Source organism: Crocodylus porosus, unplaced genomic scaffold, assembly GCF_001723895.1.
Source record: "Crocodylus porosus isolate Cpor-Errol unplaced genomic scaffold, CroPor_comp1, whole genome shotgun sequence".
In the NCBI taxonomy this organism is placed as follows: Eukaryota; Metazoa; Chordata; order Crocodylia; family Crocodylidae; genus Crocodylus; species Crocodylus porosus.
Window position 1 is genome coordinate 291,610 of NW_017728886.1, and position 19,280 is coordinate 310,889.

Sequence of the window (19,280 nt, forward strand, 5' to 3'; positions counted from 1 at the left end):
GGCGCTGCCCATCCCGGTGACGTGGGCTCGCGCCGGTGTTGCAGGTGCTGTCGCTGGGCGCAGACGTGCTGCCCGAGTACAAGCTGCAGGCGCCGCGCATCCACAAGTGGACCATCCTGCACTACAGCCCCTTCAAGGCGGTGTGGGACTGGCTCATCCTGCTGCTGGTCATCTACACGGCCATCTTCACGCCCTACTCGGCCGCCTTCCTGTTGAACGAGGCGGGGGAGCCGCCCGAGACCTGCGGCAGCTACTGCAGCCCGCTCAGCGTGGTGGACCTCATCGTGGACATCATGTTCATCATCGACATCCTCATCAACTTCCGCACCACCTACGTCAACTCCAACGAGGAGGTGGTCAGCCACCCCGCCAAGATCGCCACGCACTACTTCAAGGGCTGGTTCCTCATCGACATGGTGGCCGCCATCCCCTTCGACCTGCTCATCTTCGGCTCCGGCTCTGAGGAGGTAACGCCGGGGTCCGCATCGCCTCTGCGCCGTGAGCGTGGGGGCGAGCAGGGCGTTGCCCCGGCCCAGAGGCGGGGGGGGTGGTCGTGCTGGCTGCGGGGAGCAGAGCAGGCATGGACTCCCGGCCTGGGGGGAGGGAGCGGGATCTCCGGGGGGTGTACCGGGTTGGGGACCGCAGCGCTGACAGTCCCGCGCCCGCAGACGACGACGCTGATCGGGCTGCTGAAGACGGCGCGGTTGCTGCGGCTGGTGCGGGTGGCCCGCAAGCTGGATCGGTACTCGGAGTACGGGGCGGCTGTGCTGTTCCTGCTCATGTGCACCTTCGCGCTCATCGCGCACTGGCTGGCCTGCATCTGGTACGCCATCGGCAACGTGGAGCAGCAGCGCATCGGCTGGCTGCGCTCACTGGGCGACCAGATCGGCAAGCCCTTCAACGAGAGCCACCAGCTGCACGGCCCCTCCATCAAGGACAAGTACGTCACCGCCCTCTACTTCACCTTCAGCAGCCTCACCAGCGTTGGCTTCGGCAATGTCTCGCCCAACACCAACTCCGAGAAGATCTTCTCCATCTGTGTCATGCTCATCGGCTGTGAGTTGGGGCCGGGACCAGGGCTGGGGTCGGGGCCAGGGCCAGCCTGCCCCTGCCCTGCTCCACCTGGGGGCCTCCTGTGTGTGCCGGGGCGGCACGTCTCCATGCAAGGAAGAGGCACGTGCAAAGGGCGGGTGCGTGTGCATGAGGGTGTGCATGTGTGTATGTCCCTGCAGGCCTGTATGTGTTTTGCAAAGGGGGTGAGTGTGTGCGCATGCATGCAAAGATCGTGTGTGTGGGTGCAGAGAGGCTGTGCATATGGGTGTGTGTACATGCACGCAAAGAACATGTCTGTGTGTGCAAAGGCTGTGTGTGTGTGCATGCACAAAGAGTGGGGATGTACGCAAAAGGGTTGTGATATGGGTGGGTGTGCATGTAACAGGTGTGCGTATGTGTGTGCAAGGGCATTGGTGTGTGCAAATGTGTGTGTGTAAAGGGCCTGTGCATGTGTGTTTGTACGTGCAAGTGTATGTGCAATATGGGTTTGCGCGTGTATACTTGTGTGCCAAGTTGGAATGCGTGTCTGTGTGTGCAGATGGGTGCATGTGGGTACGTATGTACAAAAGGCGTGAGAATGTGTGTGGAAGAGGGGCATGCATGTGAGTGTATGCACAAAGGGCGGGTGTATGTGTGAACTGGATGCACGTGCGCGTGTGCAGGCCCTGGCGTGTCCTTTCCTGTTATCGGGGTGGCTCGAAGCCTCCCCCAGCGGCGCTGGTGCTGCTGCAGCACAAGCGGAGGCGGGGGCTGGGCTGTGCCCTGGCTCCTGCTGGCACCAACCCCGCGGGGTCCCGGCTGGAGGGTCTTGCCCCTGCGCTCAGCTCAGCCCCACGCTGCCCTGGGGCAGGAAGGGATTTCCTCCCTGCTCAGACTGGTCTGCGCTGGGGGGGTTGCCCCTCTGCAGCGGGGGCAGGGCCTGGAGCACCCATGAACACCACTGACAGCAGCAGGATGCAGCCGGCCCTCGTCCCTGCCACCAGGCGCAGGCCGAGGGCTCCTTCCGGGTGCTCCACGTTAGGCAGGGGCTGGTTCCCAAAGTATTTGAGGGCACATTGAGCCGATACTTGGCTGGGCTGGTCCCACCCTTGGCAGGCTCCCCGGACCCTGCGACTGGCCGGACGTGTGCCCATGCAGGTGTGGGCAGACAGGGCAGGCGCTTGGGGGTGGCTGGAGGCCCGTGCCGCGGGGAGGGCGGCTCTGTGCCGGCCGTGACACACCATGTCCCGCAGCCCTGATGTACGCCAGCATCTTCGGGAACGTGTCAGCCATCATCCAGCGCCTGTACTCGGGCACCGCGCGCTACCACACCCAGATGCTGCGTGTGCGCGAGTTCATCCGTTTCCACCAGATCCCCAACCCGCTGCGCCAGCGCCTTGAGGAGTACTTCCAGCACGCCTGGTCCTACACCAACGGCATCGACATGAACGCCGTGAGCGAGCCTGCCTGCCCCCGGTCCCGCACATGCGTGGCATGCCTGTCCCGTGACCCCGCACGTGTGTGGCATGCTTGCTACCCCCCCATGCATGCTGCACTCCTAGTGACCCCCTTCCACACACACAAACCCTGCCCCAGACGTGTTGCACAGTTGTCCCTTGATGCTGCATATGCCTGGCGTGCCTGCCAGCCTCCTGCGAACGGTAGTACCAACAACCCCACCTCCAAATACGTGTGGGCATGCATGCACACTCACATGCATGCACACACCTGCCCCATGATCCCTGCACATGCCTGGCACATCCACTCTCCTTACTGCACACACAGCACCCCTTGCAACTCACTTCCACGCATGTGGTCCCTGCCCCCATGGTACACCTGCCCCCTCCCCCGACTCATGCACACAGCACTCCCTGGGACCCTCTTCCGTACATGGTGCTACTGTGGCCTCCTGGCCCCTTGGGCGCCAGCCCCTGTGCACGTATGCCCCCTCCCCCCGCACACGCAGCTTCCCCAGTATCCCCCTGTGCTAGCCAGGAAGATCCTTGCAGGGAGACCCCTGCCCCCACGCTCTGGGTACACACCAGGGAGCCCTTCTCCACTCCCATGGTGACGCTTACAGCGCCGTGACACAGGCTTGGGTCTGGGGAGCAGGTGAAGGGGTGCCTGCCTGCTCCCTGCCTCCTGGGAGATGGATCTGCACACATGTGGGGCTGCACACGGCCGCCCGGACATGGCTGTGAACACTCACGCCTGCATGTGTGATGATCCTGGTGCGCGTGCATGGGCGAGGGGTGCTACTGGCGCTGATGCCTGCCCTCTGCAGGTGCTGAAGGGCTTCCCTGAGTGCCTGCAGGCCGACATCTGCCTGCACCTGAACCGCAGCCTGCTGCAGAACTGCAAGCCCTTCAAGGGTGCCACCAAGGGCTGCCTGCGGGCCCTGGCCATGAAGTTCAAGACCACGCATGCACCGCCCGGCGATACGCTGGTGCATGCTGGCGACGTCCTCACCGCCCTCTACTTCATCTCCCGTGGCTCCATCGAGATCCTGCGTGGTGATGTTGTCGTGGCCATCCTCGGTGAGCCCCATGGGGACCACCTCCCCTGTCCCTGGGGGTGCGGACGTGAGTGCCGTGGCTGTGGCTGACGGCCCCACCTTACCTTTCCCAGGGAAGAATGACATCTTCGGGGAGCCGCTGAACCTGTACGCGCGGCCGGGGAAGTCGAGCGCGGACGTGCGGGCGCTGACCTACTGTGACCTGCACAAGATCCACCGAGACGACCTGCTGGAAGTGCTGGACATGTACCCCGAGTTCTCCGACTACTTCTGGTCCAGCCTGGAGATCACCTTCAACCTGCGGGATGTAAGTGCCTGTCCGGGGGGGGACGGGCATGGCTGGGGGAAGCATGGCCCCGAGGGAGACTCAGTCTGCCAGGGGGGTCTGCAGGGTGCGGAGTTCAGGTCCTTGCCATGTGGCTTGGCCGCAGCCCCCTTTCACCTTCCCCCAGGGCCCTTGGCTGGGCAGGTCCAAGCCCCCCACGGCTCTGGGTGCTGTCCAGGTTACTTCCCGTGGCCCCTTCAGCTCATGCCTTCTCCCCCTTGTGCAGACGAACATGATCCCCGGCTCCCCTGGCAGCGATGATCTGGACAGCGGCTTCAACCGGCTCCGCAAGCGCAAGCTGTCCTTCCGCCGGCGCACTGAGAAGGGTGAGCGGGCACAGGACCTGGGGGATGTGGGGCTGGGGCCCTGGGGGAGTGGGTCCTGGGGGGATGTGGGGCAGGCCCTGTTGGGCCCTGCGGGGAGCAGGGGCAGATGTGGGGGACAGCGTGTTCAGCATATGGGTTGGGGCACAGGTTGGGGAGGCACAGCTGGGCCTGCGGGGGTCTGAGGATGGCCACGGGTGGCTCCAGCTCTTGCCCCGGCATCAGGCCGTGCTCACCTGCTGCCCCCTCCTGCAGACGCGGGGGCCAGGGATGAGGCGCGGCGCGCGTTGCACCCGGGCCGGAGCTGCCAGGCGCCAGGGGCACCGCGGGGCTCGGCCGAGTGGGAGCCGGGGCCCAGCAGCTCGGCCTCCAGCGCCATCTCCAGTGACGAGGATGAGACCCCTGCACCTGGCATCTGCCCCAACACTGCCCCACCTGCCCCAGGACCCCTTGATCCTGACCCCGACCTTGACCCTGATAAGGGCAGCGACATTTGCAACCCCCTCTCAGGTGGGTGGGGCTGGGGCGGGGGGGTCACAGACCACACCGAGCCCACGGGAGCCTGTTGGGGGTGAGGGGCTCATGAGGGGTCTCAGGTCCCTGGATCTCTGCCCTGCCAGGCCAGGGCCCCTGCAGCTCCACGGGCATCCGCAGAGCCGGTGCCGGTGCCTGCAGGCGCTGACCCCGGCCCCTTGCTCAGGAGCCTTCTCAGGCGTCTCCAACATCTTCAGCTTCTGGGGCGAGAGCCGGGGGCGGCAGTACCAGGAGCTGCCGCGCTGCACGGTGCCGGCCCACGCCGCCCTCAGCCTCCCGCCGCCACCCACCACTGCCCGCCGCCAGCGCTCGGAGCTGGAGAGCCGGCTTGACCTGCTGCAGCGCCAGCTCAACAGGTACTGCCAAGGGCCGCGGCGGGGGGCATGGACCCAGCTCCTCCGGGGCGGGGGGGCTCCAAACAGGGTCCACGGCGCAGCCTGTTCTCCGCTCACCCCGGTGCCATGTGTCTGCAGGCTGGAGACACGCATGACTGCAGACGTGGCTGCCGTCATGCAGCTGCTGCAGCGCCAGGCCGCCCTAGTGCCACCCGCGTACAGCGCCCTGTCCTCGCCCCCACAGCCGCCAGGCCCTGAGCCCGTCCTGCCCATCACCCCCATCCAGACGCTCTCTCAGGTGAGCCCGGCTGCACCCCGCCTCAGCCAGCCCCACGCGGCAACCACAGCTCTGGTTTTCGTGCCCATGAACTTGGGGCTGTGGCGTCCCAGTGCCATCGTGGTGCCCCCTGGCCCAGCTCCGGGGCTCTCAAGGCCCTGTGTCTTGGGGTCCCGGGCTCGAGGCTGAGGTCCCTGCGGCTGACCACCCGGCTTCCTTCGCAGGTTCCCGAGTACCCGGCACCCTTCGAGCTGGCCCAGCCGCTGCGGCGCGTGCCGGCCGAGCTGCCCCCGCCGGACGTGGTGCTGCTGGTGGAGCCGGCGGCTCCGGTGCCCCGGCGCCTCTCCCTGCCTGGACAGCTGCCCGTGGCGCCGGGCTCACAGACCCTGCACAGACACTGCTCTGACCCGGGCAGTTAATCGGCAGGGCTGGGACGGGGCCTGGCCCCGCAGCCACCGCATGCCGGTGCTGGACAGGCCATGCCCAGGACTCCAGGCCATGGCCCCCCGGGCGCCAGGGGGGTCTGGCTGCACCCCACGCCTGCCTGTTAGCTGGCCTAATAGGGCGTGGGGCCGGCACCGGCCGCAGCTGCAGGACTGTTAGACACGAACCGCTTGGTCCGGCGCCGAATCCGTAGTGGTACTGTTGGGGCAAGGCCCCCGCCCTGCCCCCCCCAGACATATCGCCAGGCCGCGGCCTTGCCCCCTGCCCCATCCCGCCCCCTGGCACCCAGCCACAGCCGGGCAGGGGCCACTTCTGCTGCAGGTCCCCAAGGGCCCGGCTGCCCTGGTGGGCCAGAACGAGTGTGTGCGTGCGTGCGGGTGTGTGCGTGGGTGTGTGCAGGGTGCACATATGCAAAGCCCCATGTCTTGCTCTGTGCATTCACATGGGTCTGTCTGCACGTGTGTGCCCAGTGCCCTGGTGCATGCATGTGTGTGTGTGTGTGTGTGTGCACGTGTACCCTGGCGCTTGTGTGTGCGTATGTGTGTGTGTATGGGCATTTGTGCATAAATGTGTGTGTGCGTGTGCATGTGTCTTGGCACTTCCATATGTGTGCGCATGCATGTGTACGTGCGTGCGCCCTGGCGCTTCCATATGAGTGTATGTATATGTGTGTTCGTGTATGCGTGTGTGAGCAGGTGCACATGCCCTGGTATTTGCGTGCGTATGCCCATGTATGTGTGCGTGTGTGTGTGCATGTGCACGCGCCCTGGCGCTTGCATGTGCGTGCACCTGTATGTCTGTGTCCAAACCTGCTTGGGTCCAGGTCCTCTTGGCGTGTCTGCTTGTACATGTGTTCACATGCACATGCCTCCTCTCTCTGTGCAGGTGTGTGCATGTGCCTGTACTCAGTTATCCTGGCACACACGTGTGTGTAAGTGTGTGTGTGTGCACCTGCACACCTATGTCTGTTGCCTGTGGGGGTATGTGTATGTGTACGTGTGTGTGTCTGCCTGCTGCTCCCTATGGGAGGGGCTGAGCTGTATTGTGTGTGCACACGCGTGTGCTCTGTCACGCCTGAACCACAACCCCCACAGCAGGAGTGGGCAGCTCCTGGCCTGGCTGCTCACCCGATGCTGGGTTGGGCCAGGCCCCCCCAGCCTGACCCTGTCCTCAGAGAAGGGAAACCCTGGTCCCCCCACGCTCGGGCTGCGGGTCCTGGACGTGACCGTGGCCATGGCCCTGGCCTCGAGGGCTCCAGCAACAGGCTGGGCCCTGCTGGGATCAGCTTGACCATGTGGCAGCAGTGCATGCTGGGAGCTGCCAGCCAGCCCCCCTCCCCCCCACCCCAGCCCGGGGTGGGGGTAGGTCTCCAGAGTGGGGGTCAAGCTCCTGCTCCCTGTCCCCGCCGCTCTGCCCCGGGGCGGCGCCATCTGCCCGCCCGCCTGGCCTGGGGGCCGTGCAGGCCCGTGTAGCATGTGCCGTGTTGTGCTGTCGTCCTGTAGCCGGGCGGGTGTCGCCCGGGCCCGCGTGCCCGCCCTGCATGTCGTCCTCGCCGTAGCCCCCCCCACCCCAATAAACCGATTTAGCCCGTCTCTGCCTCTGCGCTGCGGGCTGGAGGGTCACGGCTTGCTGGGACAGGGCTGTGAGCTGGGTCCTGCGCCCAGCGGGGCAGGGGGGCACAAAGGACTCGGGCGCGTGGCTGGGGCTGCAGCGATCTTTACTAGAGACGCCTGTGACCTCCCGCCCCAGCCCGGGCTCCTCCCCGACCCCTATCGCTGCCCCCGGCTGGGGGTTGGGCCCCCTTCTGTAGGCCCAGGGCCCTAAGGACTAAGGCTCCTGTTGCAGGCAACCGAGCTGAGCGGAGACCCTGAGGCAGGTTGCTCCGCAGGGAAACATGCCCTGGACGTGCTGCTAAGCGCAGAGGGGCACGAGCCCGGCCCAGCTCCTCTACCCAGCCAGGGTGGAGGGCAGGGCCCGATCCCCACAGCCGTGGCGCAGCGGGGCTCACTCCTCCCGGTAGGTGCCGTTGTAGTGGAAGGGCTCCGGTGCCACGCAGGGCCCGGGGCTGGCGGGTGTCCAGCGCTGCACCTGCAGGCGGGTGGTGTCGGGGTCGAGCGGGCGCACAATGATGGGGCTGCGCGACGCCACCGACGGGTCCTCGTCGAAGAAGTTGAAGGGGCGCAGGAAGAAGCCCACGGCATTGCCCGGCGTGGCTGTGTTGGGCACGTCCTCCGAGTGCGGGATGTGCAGGAACCCCACCGTCACCCAGGCCACTAGGTCCTGTGGGGCACCGGTGCCATCACGGTCCCGCCTGTGCCCACCAATGCCCCCAGCCCTGTGCCCCGCTTCACCTGCTCAAGCCCCACCCACTCCATGCCAGCCACCTAAGCTCCACCCCCTCTTCCAGGCCCCACCCTTCTGCTCAAGCCCCACCTTCTCTCCCCCATGCCACAGCCCTTGCGCCCCTCTGCCTAAGCCCTGCTGCTTTCCTAGCCCCGCCCTGTCACTCCAAGCCCCCCCCTTCCCATCCAGGCCCCGCCCCTGTGCCCAGGCCCCGCCCCCTGTGCCCAGGCCCCAGGCCTGCACCTCGTTCTCGATGCTCTCATCATTGCGGATGAAGGCTTCAAAGTCAATAAGCGGGTCCCAGGGGTTGTGCTGGGTGTAGATGCTGCTGCTCCGCCCCTCGTTCTCATGGTGCCGTGTCACCGCCAGGTGGTACCTGCCCCGGGGGCAGTAAATGGGGGGGCAGTTATTCCAGGGGCAGAACCCCGCCCCTACAACCCTCCACGGGGTACTGGGGAGCCTGGCCTAGCTGCCCTGCAGGGCCAGGGAGGGGCCTGACCCACACCCCAGTCCCCCCGCAATGCCTCCCTGTACCCGGCTCACCTGGCCCAAGCGATGCCCTTCTCCTCCTTCCAGCCACGGGGCAGCACAGGACCGGCGTGGGAGCTGGGCTGGATGCGGTAGCTGCGCCGGTGGCCCCAACGGTTGTGCCTGCCGGAGCTGGAGAAGAGCAGGTAGCGGGGCAGGGGCTGGCGCAGCGGGAAGGCAGCCTGGCGCTCCGTGCGGCGCGGGCGGCGCTGCAGGCGTGGCTGCACCAGCCGCTCGCCCGGGCTCCAGGGGAGGGAGATGTTCTCCAGCTGCAGCTCCAGCGTCTCGAAGTTGTTGGCGGTGCCTGTGGGGGGGAGCCCGTGAGCGGTGGGGTGTGGGGGTACCAGGGCTTGTGCACAAGACACGGGGCCAGGACTCCTGGGTCCCCCCTGGGCTGGGAACAGCTCCATCCCTGCAGGTAGCAGGTGGGAAAGACGCAGGAGCCTGTCCTGAGCTGGAAGGGGTAGGGTATGGGTGGGGGCATCACCTGCGACATCCAGGTCCACCTTGTAGTGCACGAGGTGGGTGTGCATGTTGCCCAGGACGTGGCGCTGGACACGGCTGCCATAGCTCAGCCCCTCAGGGGTGTAGAAGGTGGCATGGATGTAGCCGGTGGCGTGGACCTTGGCCTCGAGGACGCCGTTCGGATACAGCAGCATGTCCCAGATGTAGTCATAGTTGTAGACGGTGGCGGTGGTGCGCAGCACCAGGGCAGTGCCCTCCAGCCCCCCGTAGAAGCGGAAGCTGCCGTGGAAGTTGCTGTTGAAGTGGCGCCGCAGGGGCACGCCCGTGGGCAGCTCGAAGATGCACAGCGCCCGCCGGTACCGCACCGGGCCCGCCGCGTCGTGCAGGTGCACCGCGTCTATGAAGGTGGCGGACTCGGGGCAGTCCACGCCGGGTGCCAGCTCGTACGCCAGGGTACCCATGAGCCAGCCCATGTCCAGGAACTTGGACTGCATAGCCAAGGGGGTGTTGCCACCGTAGAAAGCCACCGCCTCCTGCACGCTGAGCTCGTAGGCCACGCGCGCCCCGTCGAAGCGCAGGTCAAACAGCTGCAGCCCAGAGGACGAGCGGAGCCGGAAGGCCAGTGCCCAGCCCCCGTACTCCACCTGGTTGCCCTGCACGCGGTAGCGCCGGCCCTGGGGCTCGCACACCTTGGCCCCGTGCACGTCGGTGGGCGTGTCAGTGCTGAAGCGCCCGCGTGGCACGTAGCTGGAGTACAGCTCGTGTGTGTCTGGCTCGGGCAGGCGCTCAGCCCGCAGGCTGCCGGCCGCGTAGCTCTGCGCCAGCGCCTCCACGCTGGGGAAGTACTGGCCCTGGAACCACACCTGCTGCACGGCCCAGCGCCGCGGGTCCAGGCTGCGGTGGTCGAGCAGCAGCTCCACGCCCACGGGGTGCAGGAAGTAGCCCTCCACCAGGCGCTGCAGCATGACCCAGGACCGGCGCTCGCCGGGCGCCAGGCCACGTGGCGCCACATCCGTGTAGACGAGGCAGCGCGTGCTGCAGTTGTGGTACCAGTAGCCCGTGGTGTCGCGCAGCAGGCGGGACAGCGGCGCGGTGGCTTCCTCCAGCTTCTGGTGCAGCAGCTCGTACTCCAGGCTCGTGACGGGCCGGGCCGTGAAGGCCACTGGGTGCCTGCCCTTGAGGTGCCGTGGTCGGTAGTAGCTGGGCCGGGGCAGGGGCCCCACCACGTACTCGGTGATGTTCGGCTGGGCCTGCCCAGCAAAGTAGATGATGGCACGGGCCTGGCGCTGAGGCGGGGGCCCGTCCTGGTTCAGGAAGCGCAGCGCCAGGCGTTTCTTGGGTGCCAGCATCTCCACCAGGAAGAGGCGGTTGGCGGCCAGGGGCCCCGTGTGCTCGGGCACCAGCCCCAGCTCCGGCTGGCTCAGCAGGAAGTCCCGCACGGCACGCAGCTCCGCGGGGCTCAGGTCGGCGAAGATGGCGGCACCGGGCGGGCTCTGCCTCGGGGCGGCCAAGCTGGCCAGGGCGCCCAGCGCCAGCGCTGCTCCCACCAGCGCCTGCAGCCACATCCTGCCTCCAGGCACCTGCAGGGGGACGACGGGGCAGTCAGGGAGGGGCAGGGGATCTGGCGGCCCCCAACGTCCACCGCATAAGTCTCCCAGCCTTGGGAGTCCCTGGCGGGGGGGCTGGTGTTGCCTCATTTCCAGCAGTCCCAGCCACAGCCCAAGCTGCCCCCTCTATGGCTGCCAGGGCTCCAGGCACCGGTCAGGGCAGGGGACGGGTGTAGCAGTGACTTGGGCATGTCTCTTGACAGCACAATAGCATCTGCTTAAAAGAGTGCTTGGTGAGGCATCCTGTGACAGCTAAACTGGCTTTCAGAGGGTTAAACCTGGTTTTCTGCTGCTTATCTATGTAATGGGGAATGCTTATAGCTAGAAGAAAGGGTGTAAAAGAAAGCCGTTGTGGTTAAGCATTTCCTGTATTTGGTTAATGCATTTTGCCATAGCTTAAAGCCAGCTTTATTAGTGACGGTGCAGCTAAAATTAATCATATAAGGAAACTGCAAAGGCTTGTACTGCTATTAGTTAGTCATATAAAGAAAGTTTGTAGTATAGAACTATAATTGGCTGCAAGCAACAGCTAGCTCAAAAAAATCTATAAATTTGCTGGCACACACGGAAATCAGCTGAAGGAAAGCGGCGTGATAAAAAATGCTATCATTGTAAAAGATAAGCTGCAGACCTGGATTCAGAGGAGCGGTGGTTCCCAAGAAGCTCGAAGACTGAACACTAGGGTCCTTCCCCTTTGGACAGTGTAGATTAGGGATGCCTGACTTTGCTGGATTTTGAGAGGCTTGTCGTATACCAGGCATAAAAAGGGACTGCTGATAAGTTGCCGACTTCGAGATTTACTGTCTGTCTTTGTTATGTTGTTAAGCTTTGCGTAATTACGTGTTTGTTACATCAATAAACCTTTCTTACCTTTTCCCCCCAACCACTCTCTCAATCCCGAACAAGCCCGCTGCAGGCAGCTGGGACAGCCGGGCACTCTTCCCCCTTCCTCATGCCCTCACATGAGAGCTGGTCCCGGGGCTCGGGTGGGCAGGGCAGCCACATGGTCCCAGCTTGAGGAAACCAGTGACAGTCATGCCGGCACCCCCGGCAGCTTGGAAGGAGGGGTTCATGCCCCCAGTGACCGCCCCACCATGCCCTGCCCTTGCCGCACGCCCACCCAGGGGCCGGGGTATCAAGGCTGCCTGTTCCACTCCAGGGGGGTCCACAGCCGTGTCGGCTGCCAGCTCAGTTTTCAAGGGCTCCGGTGCCAACTGCTAGCCCCCGTCCTGTGCACTGCGTGTATGGCATCAAGCAAGGAGCTGAGTTTGGACTGGGATTACTGGGAAAATCAGCTGACACCAATGAGTTTCATAGTTTCATAGTAGGTAGGGTCGGAAGGGACAGAAGCAGATCATCAAGTCCGACCCCCTGCCATGGGCAGGAAAGAAAGCTGGGGTCAAACGACCCTGGCCAGGTGATTATCAGCCTCCTTTTGAAGACCCCCAGGGTAGGAGCCTGCACCACTTCTCTTGGAAGTTGGTCCCAGATCCTAGCCGCCCTGAGAGTGACGTCGCGCCTCCTGATGTCTAGCCTAAATCTCCCCTCTGCCAGCTTGTGACCACTATTCCTGGTCACTCCTGGTCATGCTCAGGGGAACAGGGACTCCCCCAATGCCTGCTGGTCCCCCCTGACTAGTTTGTAACAGGCCACTAGATCCCCCCTCAGCCTTCTCGTCTGGAGGCTGAACAGGTTTAGGTCCTGTCGGCTCTTCTCGTAGGGCCTGCCCTGCTGCCCCCGACCATGTGAGTGGCCTCCTCTGGACCCTCTCCATGCTGTCCACGTCCCTCTTGGAGTGTGGCGCCCAGAACTGGACGCAGTACTCCAGCTGCGGCCCGACCAGTGCCGCATAGAGGGGGAGGATCACCTCCCTGGCCCTGCTCGAGATGCATCTGTGGATGCACAACAAGGTGTGGTTGGCCTTCCTGACCGTGTCCCCACACTGCCGGCCCATGTTCATCTTGGAGTCAGTAATGACTTTAAGATCCTTTTCTGCCTCTGCACTGCTGGGAAGGGAGTTCCCCAACCTGTAGGTATGGTGCCGGTTGTTCCTCCCCAGGTACAGCACCTTGCACTTGTCGGTGTTGAATCCCATCCTGTTCTCATCCCCCTCCCCTGTAACTTGTCTAGGTCTGATTGCAGCCTATTCCTCCCTTCTAGTGTGCCCACTTCCCCCCACATCTTAGTGTCCTCTACAAATTGAACAGGGTGCTTTTTACCTCCTTGTCCAAGTCACTGATTAAGAAGTTGAACAGTGCGGACGCGAGAACTGAGCCCTGGGGGACCCCACTGTGACAGCTGAAAAGTAGGCCTGTGTGATAAAGGTGCTGGCTGAAGACTCTACAAAGATTAGACCAAGTGTTTCTCTGTATTTGTTTAGATATTAAGCTGCATGCTGTTGCTAAAAGCCTAATTAAAGTTTAAAATGTAGTAAGGCCTTGTATAAAGTAAAGCCTAGTAAATTTAGCAAAGCCTTGAAGTAGTAAGGCCCTGTCGTGTAGTTCAAATTACCTTATCAAAGGAATGCAAGGCTTGTACTGCTATTAGTCAGTCTAAGGACAGTTGAAGTAAAAGGAATCTGAGTAGTTGTATGTTATCAGTACAATTCAGAAGCTATAAATGAGCTGGAATATCTAGAAACCATTCAGAAGGAAGATGCAGCTCTGTGAAAAGGATTAGTTAGCTGTTGCCTGGATCAGTGGTCCTGTGGATCTCGAGGAACCCAAGAACTGAATTCCAGGGTCCTTCCCGGTACTCCTCGGACAGCACTGATTGGGGATTCCTGACTTCGCTGAACTTTGTGGAAAGAGAAACTTGTTGTACATCAGGCATCAGAGGAGACTGCCGATAAGTTGCCGATGTGAATTGTTCTTGTCTGTCCTTGTGCGACCAGGGTGGACGACTGGAGACCCTCTGGGTTAAAATCCGGATCTGGGGGAACGTTTGTTCACCAGAGCGCCCCAAGGGATGACGAGGTTGAACGGTCATAAGCTACTACAAGACCGTTTCAGGCTGGACATAAGGAAGAATTTCTTTACTGTCCGAGCCCCCAAGGTCTGGAGCAGTCTGCCAGCGGAGGTGGTTCAAGCACCTACATTGAACACCTTCAGGAGTAAATTGGATGCTTATCTTGCTGGGATCCTATGACCCCAGCTGACTTCCTGCCCTTTGGGCAGGGGGCTGGACTCGATGATCTCCCGAGGTCCCTTCCAGCCCTGATGTCTATGAAATCTATGAAATTGTTTGTCTTGTTACTGTACGTAGTTGTGTTTTTGTTAAGTCAATAAACCTTTCTTACCTTTCTACTTCCGACCATACTCTCAATCCCGAGCCCTCTGCAGGTGGCTGGGACATAAATCGACGTCACAAACAAGATTGAGAGGCTCTGGTCTGGAGAGAAAGGTCAGCATGAAGGGAGTTGCATGGGCCCTGTTGGTGGCTTTGCTTAAGGAAGTGACAGGGACAGAAAATCGTGGGTGGGATAAAGCTAGGTTGAGACCTGCCTGGAGTGACCCGAGAACTGCACCTGATCACTGGGCTAAGTTTGGTACTGCTGCCTGGGGTAAGCCCGAGAAGGAGTGCCTGTGGCAGCTGCTGGCCACGGGCCTGCGGTTAGTGGCTGAAGAGCATGCCCAGCTCCGGGAAGAGGTCACCCGGCTGAGTAAGGAGTTAGAAGACGTGAGAGATTTGAACAGCGCGGCGTACGTGACGGCGCGAGCTGCACAGAGCTGCTTGGAAACATTAGAACGGAGGGAAGGAAAAATTATGACCGCGTGCGTAGCCGCTTCCTCCCAGAAGAGCGTGCAGTCAGCACAGGCTGTGGAGCCATCCTCCCACAAGTGTCTGTATAGAGATAAACCAGAAGTTGAGCTCTAGGAAGATCAAAGGGAGGAGATTGATGGAGAGGAGGAGATTAATGATGAGCGTGGTGCTGAAACACCCCCGTGTGTTCCCACCCAGAGGGAAGAACCTAGCCAGGCCTTCCCCGCCCTGAGGGAGAAACTCAGCCAAGTTTTTCCCATGGTGAGAACTCATTCAAGGCCTCAAGGAGGGAATCCCGCAACAGAGCTGCATTCCTTTACCTGTGCGGAAATTTAAAATATTCAAAAGCAGCAGAAGTCCAAGCCAGGAGAGCCAGTAATAGACTAGCTAGTTCAAATGGGGGTTTAGACTCACGCGCCAGATGCAGAAGTCGTGACAGCACCGTTGTGGAGGAGGTTTTGCCGACAAGCACCAACAGAGCGTACCTCAGCCCTGCTGGCCTTGGAGCCAGAGGTGGTGGATCACCCGGTAAGAGATGCAATCCAGCAATATTGTGCAGCTTTTACCCATTTTTCAGAAGCCAAGGCTTACCAAGCCGACGAAAACTGCCAAGGCCATGGCAGTGGCCTCAGCGAAAGATAAACCCCCTGACTCCCCCCGAATTGTTGAGAAAAGCTAGGAAACACAACCCAAGACTCCTCAAGCAAAAATGTGGAAAGACTTGTTAGCTGCCTGCTTCAGTGAAGTGCAACTCAATAGACTGCCCACCAATGGCTTGAGAGGGCTGGGGGCTAAATGCTGTACCAAAGGGGCAAGACCAAAAGCAAAGCCTTCTGCACCACCAACAGCGTCACCGGAGAGATTCTCTGCCCTGGGGGCAGAACTGTCGACATTGTCCCAGGCCCTGTGGGGCCGCCAGCCTTTACCCCGCCTGATCACGTGGCCTAGGGAGTCAGGCCGGCCCAACCCCCAAAGAAAGGAGCCACGATGGGGGTAGCAGCAAGCTGGAGACCAGTACCTAAAGTTAATATTGGCCCCTTAATTCGGATAGCTGTACAAATTCAATTAAGTAAAAGTGAAAAATCAATTAATATGCTATTAAACACAAGTGCCCAGATGTGTATTTTAGATTCCACAGATCGGAAGGGGGAGAAAGGAACCGCTTATCAAGTAATGGGAGTTGGAGGCACCAGACAACCAGGACATCTGGTCCGAGCAACCTTCGCATTACCTAATGGCTCTAAGGTAACAGCAGCAGCAGTAATACTTAAGGGGGGGACCAAGCTTACTGGGACTTAATGTACTAAGAAAACAGCAGTTTGCCCTGGAGCAAAAAAATTGGCAGTTTGAGTGCACAGTGCCTCACCGAGAACCAGCTATAACATCTGTAACTCGATGTAGCATGTTCTCACTAACCCTGCCTCCCATGAGAGGAGCACACAGACCCCAGTACCGAACTCCCACCGAGGCCACCCAACCTATCCAGTGTATTGTCAGCCAGCAGTTAGAAGACCGGACTATTATTTGAAGCCACTCTCTGTATAACAATCCAGTGTGGCCAGTGCACAAGCCAAATGTGGGGTGGCAACTGACTACTGACTTTCGAGCTTTGAATGCTAATACTGACCCCTTGATGGCTGCTGTCCCATCACTACCGGCCTTGACAGAAAGCATCCGGTGTTATGGACCTGTGTGGATGGGATCCGCTGATATTAAAGACATGTTGTGATGCTACGTATTTGTAGTCGTAGAAGTTATCACAAGAATAATGTTCGCCCCCACCTCAGTGAGAGCTACAGCCCAAGACACTTGTGCAGCACTGGAAACTTTGCTAGCTGTGTATCCACCACCTATAAAACTACACAGCGATAATGGCCCTCACTTCCGCAATCACCTTGTGTATAACTGGACTGTGAAACATAGCATGTTATGGACATATCACATCCTATACCATCCACACTCTAATGGATTGGTAAAGCGAGCCAATGGCATCCTCAAATGCAATTTGTGGTTGGCCATCGGCCCAGCTTTTAAAGGCCAAGACTTGCACCTGAATCGAGCTATCAATTGGGCCAATAACTGACCGCATCCGGGAGGTAGCCCTATGCAACAGGCCTTTGGATTGGGTGGTCCCCGCGAGCCAGCAGTACAGCGACCTAGGAGTGGTGACCCAGGAAAGCTCCAGGCAGGAGATCGGGTAGTAGTGAAGCATCCTCAGGGAGATAAATGGGAGAAAACACTATTAGCAAAAGGTATGCCTAATACCTTTTAAGTCAGATTCACCTAATGGGAGCCAAGCTCCTTGCTGTCTTGTTCCTACAGATTGGATCTGTCCACAAGTGCAGCCATAGCCATTCCTCATTGAGCCTGCCACTGGAGACGAGTCCTGCTCTGTCAGTGGTCTGAACCGACTGGCACCATGAAATAGTAGACTGTTATGACTATACTCCTTGTATTAATGTCTTATTGTGTTTCCTGGGTAGGGCGGGTCTACTATCCTCCTTATTACCCAGATATTAATGAACTTGCTCCTGAAGACCTCAAGGAGTGGCCTGACCCTGAAGAGCATCCCCCAGAAACGTGCTCAGATGACCTTCACGTGGTCCAGCTCCAGTATCCATACTGGAAGAAACCCGCCACCCCGGAGCAAGTGAAGTCCTGGTCTCTGAGTAGAAGACACAGGGTAGTTGACTGGCCAGGTGGTAACTGTCAGTGCACCTGTGGCACCAGTTATTATCTTGGGTTCATTCCCCACCTGAAGGCTGGAATGGCTGACTGTGGGAGGGGAGGTGGTTGTTGTAGCTCTGCTCGTTTGGGAGTTTGTTGTTACATACTTCCTGAGGGGGACCCCGCTGAGCAAAGCGCCCCTGAGTTTGTGTCCCCAATAGTGCATTCTGCATCTGTTCAGCCTCTCGAGCCATTGTGTTTATGGGAGAATCTGCCCCCTCCCATCCATATGCTGACAACCCTCTCCAGCGATGGTGCGAGGCCCACCAGGTGGGAGAGTGCATTACAAGTTGGAACAAAGTTATTACATGGTTTGAATCATACCTACACAGAGGCGTGGATGGAATGGTACCCACTTTAATACAACTAGAAGGAGGCTGTATATACAAGTCTCCACCACTTATCCTCATCCTTTTATACCTGTAGGGTTCCTAAAGCAAATTAGTGCTATGATTCTGCCAGGGCAGTGCCGTTTCATCAACCCGATACAGCATCATCCCCATGAGCGACAGTGGGAACTCTTTTGCTCTCTGGGATGTAAAGCATGGTTACAAGCTCCCAAAGAGGGAAAAATAAGTGCGATCTGTAAGAGAATGGGGTGTTCACTATTGTTTCTGGCTGTTCCCCCACGGAAGGCCCCGACATCACCCAGGTATAACTCCACACCCTGGTGGAAGTCACAGGTTCTGGTCCCTCCCCGTTCCCTGATGTAGCGCATGTAGTTTTGACATCTCAATTGTAGCTATCACAGTGCTTCAGCAAGCAAGGGGTGGAGTGTGACAGCTGAAAAGTAGGCCTGTGTGATAAAGGTGCTGGCTGAAGACTCTATGAAGATTAGACCAAGTGTTTCTCTGTATTTGTTTAGATATTAAGCTGTATGCTGTTGCTAAAAGCCTAATTAAAGTTTAAAATGTAATAAGGCCTTGTATAAAGTAAAGCCTAGTAAATTTAGCAAAGCCTTGAAGTAGTAAGGCCCTGTGGTGAAGTTCAAATTACCTTATGAAAGGAATGCAAGTACAAAGAAATGTACTGCTATTGGTCAGTCTAAGGACAGTTGAAGTAAAAGGAATCTGAGTAGTTGTATATTATCAGTACAATTCAGAAGCTATAAATGAGCTGGAATATCTGGAAACAATTCAGAAGGAAGATGCATCTCTGTGAAAAGGACTAGTTAGCTGTTGGCCTGGATTAGTATGCCTGTAGATCTTGAGAAGCCCAAGAACTGAATTCCAGGGTCCTTCCCGGTATCCCTCGGACAGTGCTGATCAGGGGCACCTGACTCGCTGAACTTTGTAGAAAGAGAAACTTGTTGTACAACAGGCATCAGAGAAGACTGCTGATAAGTTGCCAACACAAATTGTTCTTGTCTGTCATTGTTTGTCTTGTTCCTACACGTAGTCATGTTTTTATTAAGTCAATAAACCTTTCTTACCTTTCTACCCCTGACCATACTCTCAATCCCGAACCCCGCGCAGGTGGCTGGGGGACCCCACTGCCCACATCCCTTCAGGTTGAATAAGACCCCATCACTCTCTGGGTGCAGCCCTCCAGCCAGTTAGTGACCCATTTGACTGTGTAGGTGTCGACGCCACAGTCCCTCAATTTTTTAATGAGAACAGGGTGAGAGACAGTGTCGAAGGCCTCCCGAAAGTCCAGGAAGAATACTTCCACCATGACGCCTGCATGCAAGGCTTTTTTGACCTGGTCATAGAAGGCCACCAGGTTGGTCTGACAGGACCTGTCTCTAATAAACCCATGTTGGTTGCCTCTTAGCATACATTCCCCTGCTTGCCCTGCGCAGATGTGCTCCTGGATAATTCTCTCAAAAAGCTTGCCCAGGATCGAGGTAAGACTAACTAGACTACGGTTCCCTGGGTCCTCCTTCCTCCCCTTTTTGAAGATGGGAACCATGTTGGCCTCTTCCAGTCCTCCGGCCCCACACCAGAGCACCACGAGCGCTCGTACAGCCGTGCCGGGGTCCCGCAATGACCTCAGCTAATTCCCTCAGCGCTCGGGGGTGGAGATCGTCCAGACCCGCTGATTTAAATACGTCCAGTCCCGCC

General features: G+C 59.6%; 2 protein-coding genes across 2 annotated transcripts in view; one reads left to right on the forward strand and one right to left on the reverse strand.

Annotated features, from left to right (window-relative positions):
• Positions 1-5,964, forward strand: part of KCNH2 (potassium voltage-gated channel subfamily H member 2) — a 7,528-nt gene extending 1,564 nt beyond the window's left edge. The window contains exons 2-11 of the mRNA XM_019533297.1: positions 30-467; positions 669-1,056; positions 2,286-2,485; positions 3,317-3,569; positions 3,661-3,854; positions 4,099-4,198; positions 4,451-4,705; positions 4,896-5,085; positions 5,203-5,362; positions 5,566-5,964. Of these exons, the coding sequence (XP_019388842.1) occupies positions 30-467; positions 669-1,056; positions 2,286-2,485; positions 3,317-3,569; positions 3,661-3,854; positions 4,099-4,198; positions 4,451-4,705; positions 4,896-5,085; positions 5,203-5,362; positions 5,566-5,760 (2,373 nt within the window). The 3' untranslated portion in view covers positions 5,761-5,964. The remainder of the gene's footprint in view (positions 1-29; positions 468-668; positions 1,057-2,285; positions 2,486-3,316; positions 3,570-3,660; positions 3,855-4,098; positions 4,199-4,450; positions 4,706-4,895; positions 5,086-5,202; positions 5,363-5,565) is intronic.
• A 1,505-nt stretch (positions 5,965-7,469) lies between these two features.
• AOC1 (amine oxidase, copper containing 1) overlaps positions 7,470-19,280 on the reverse strand; it is a 14,544-nt gene continuing 2,733 nt past the window's right edge. The window contains exons 2-5 of the mRNA XM_019528689.1: positions 9,144-10,701; positions 8,672-8,960; positions 8,372-8,504; positions 7,470-8,065 (exon numbers count right to left, since the gene is read on the reverse strand). Coding sequence (XP_019384234.1) covers positions 7,790-8,065; positions 8,372-8,504; positions 8,672-8,960; positions 9,144-10,686 — 2,241 coding nt within the window. The 5' untranslated portion in view covers positions 10,687-10,701 and the 3' untranslated portion in view covers positions 7,470-7,789. The remainder of the gene's footprint in view (positions 8,066-8,371; positions 8,505-8,671; positions 8,961-9,143; positions 10,702-19,280) is intronic.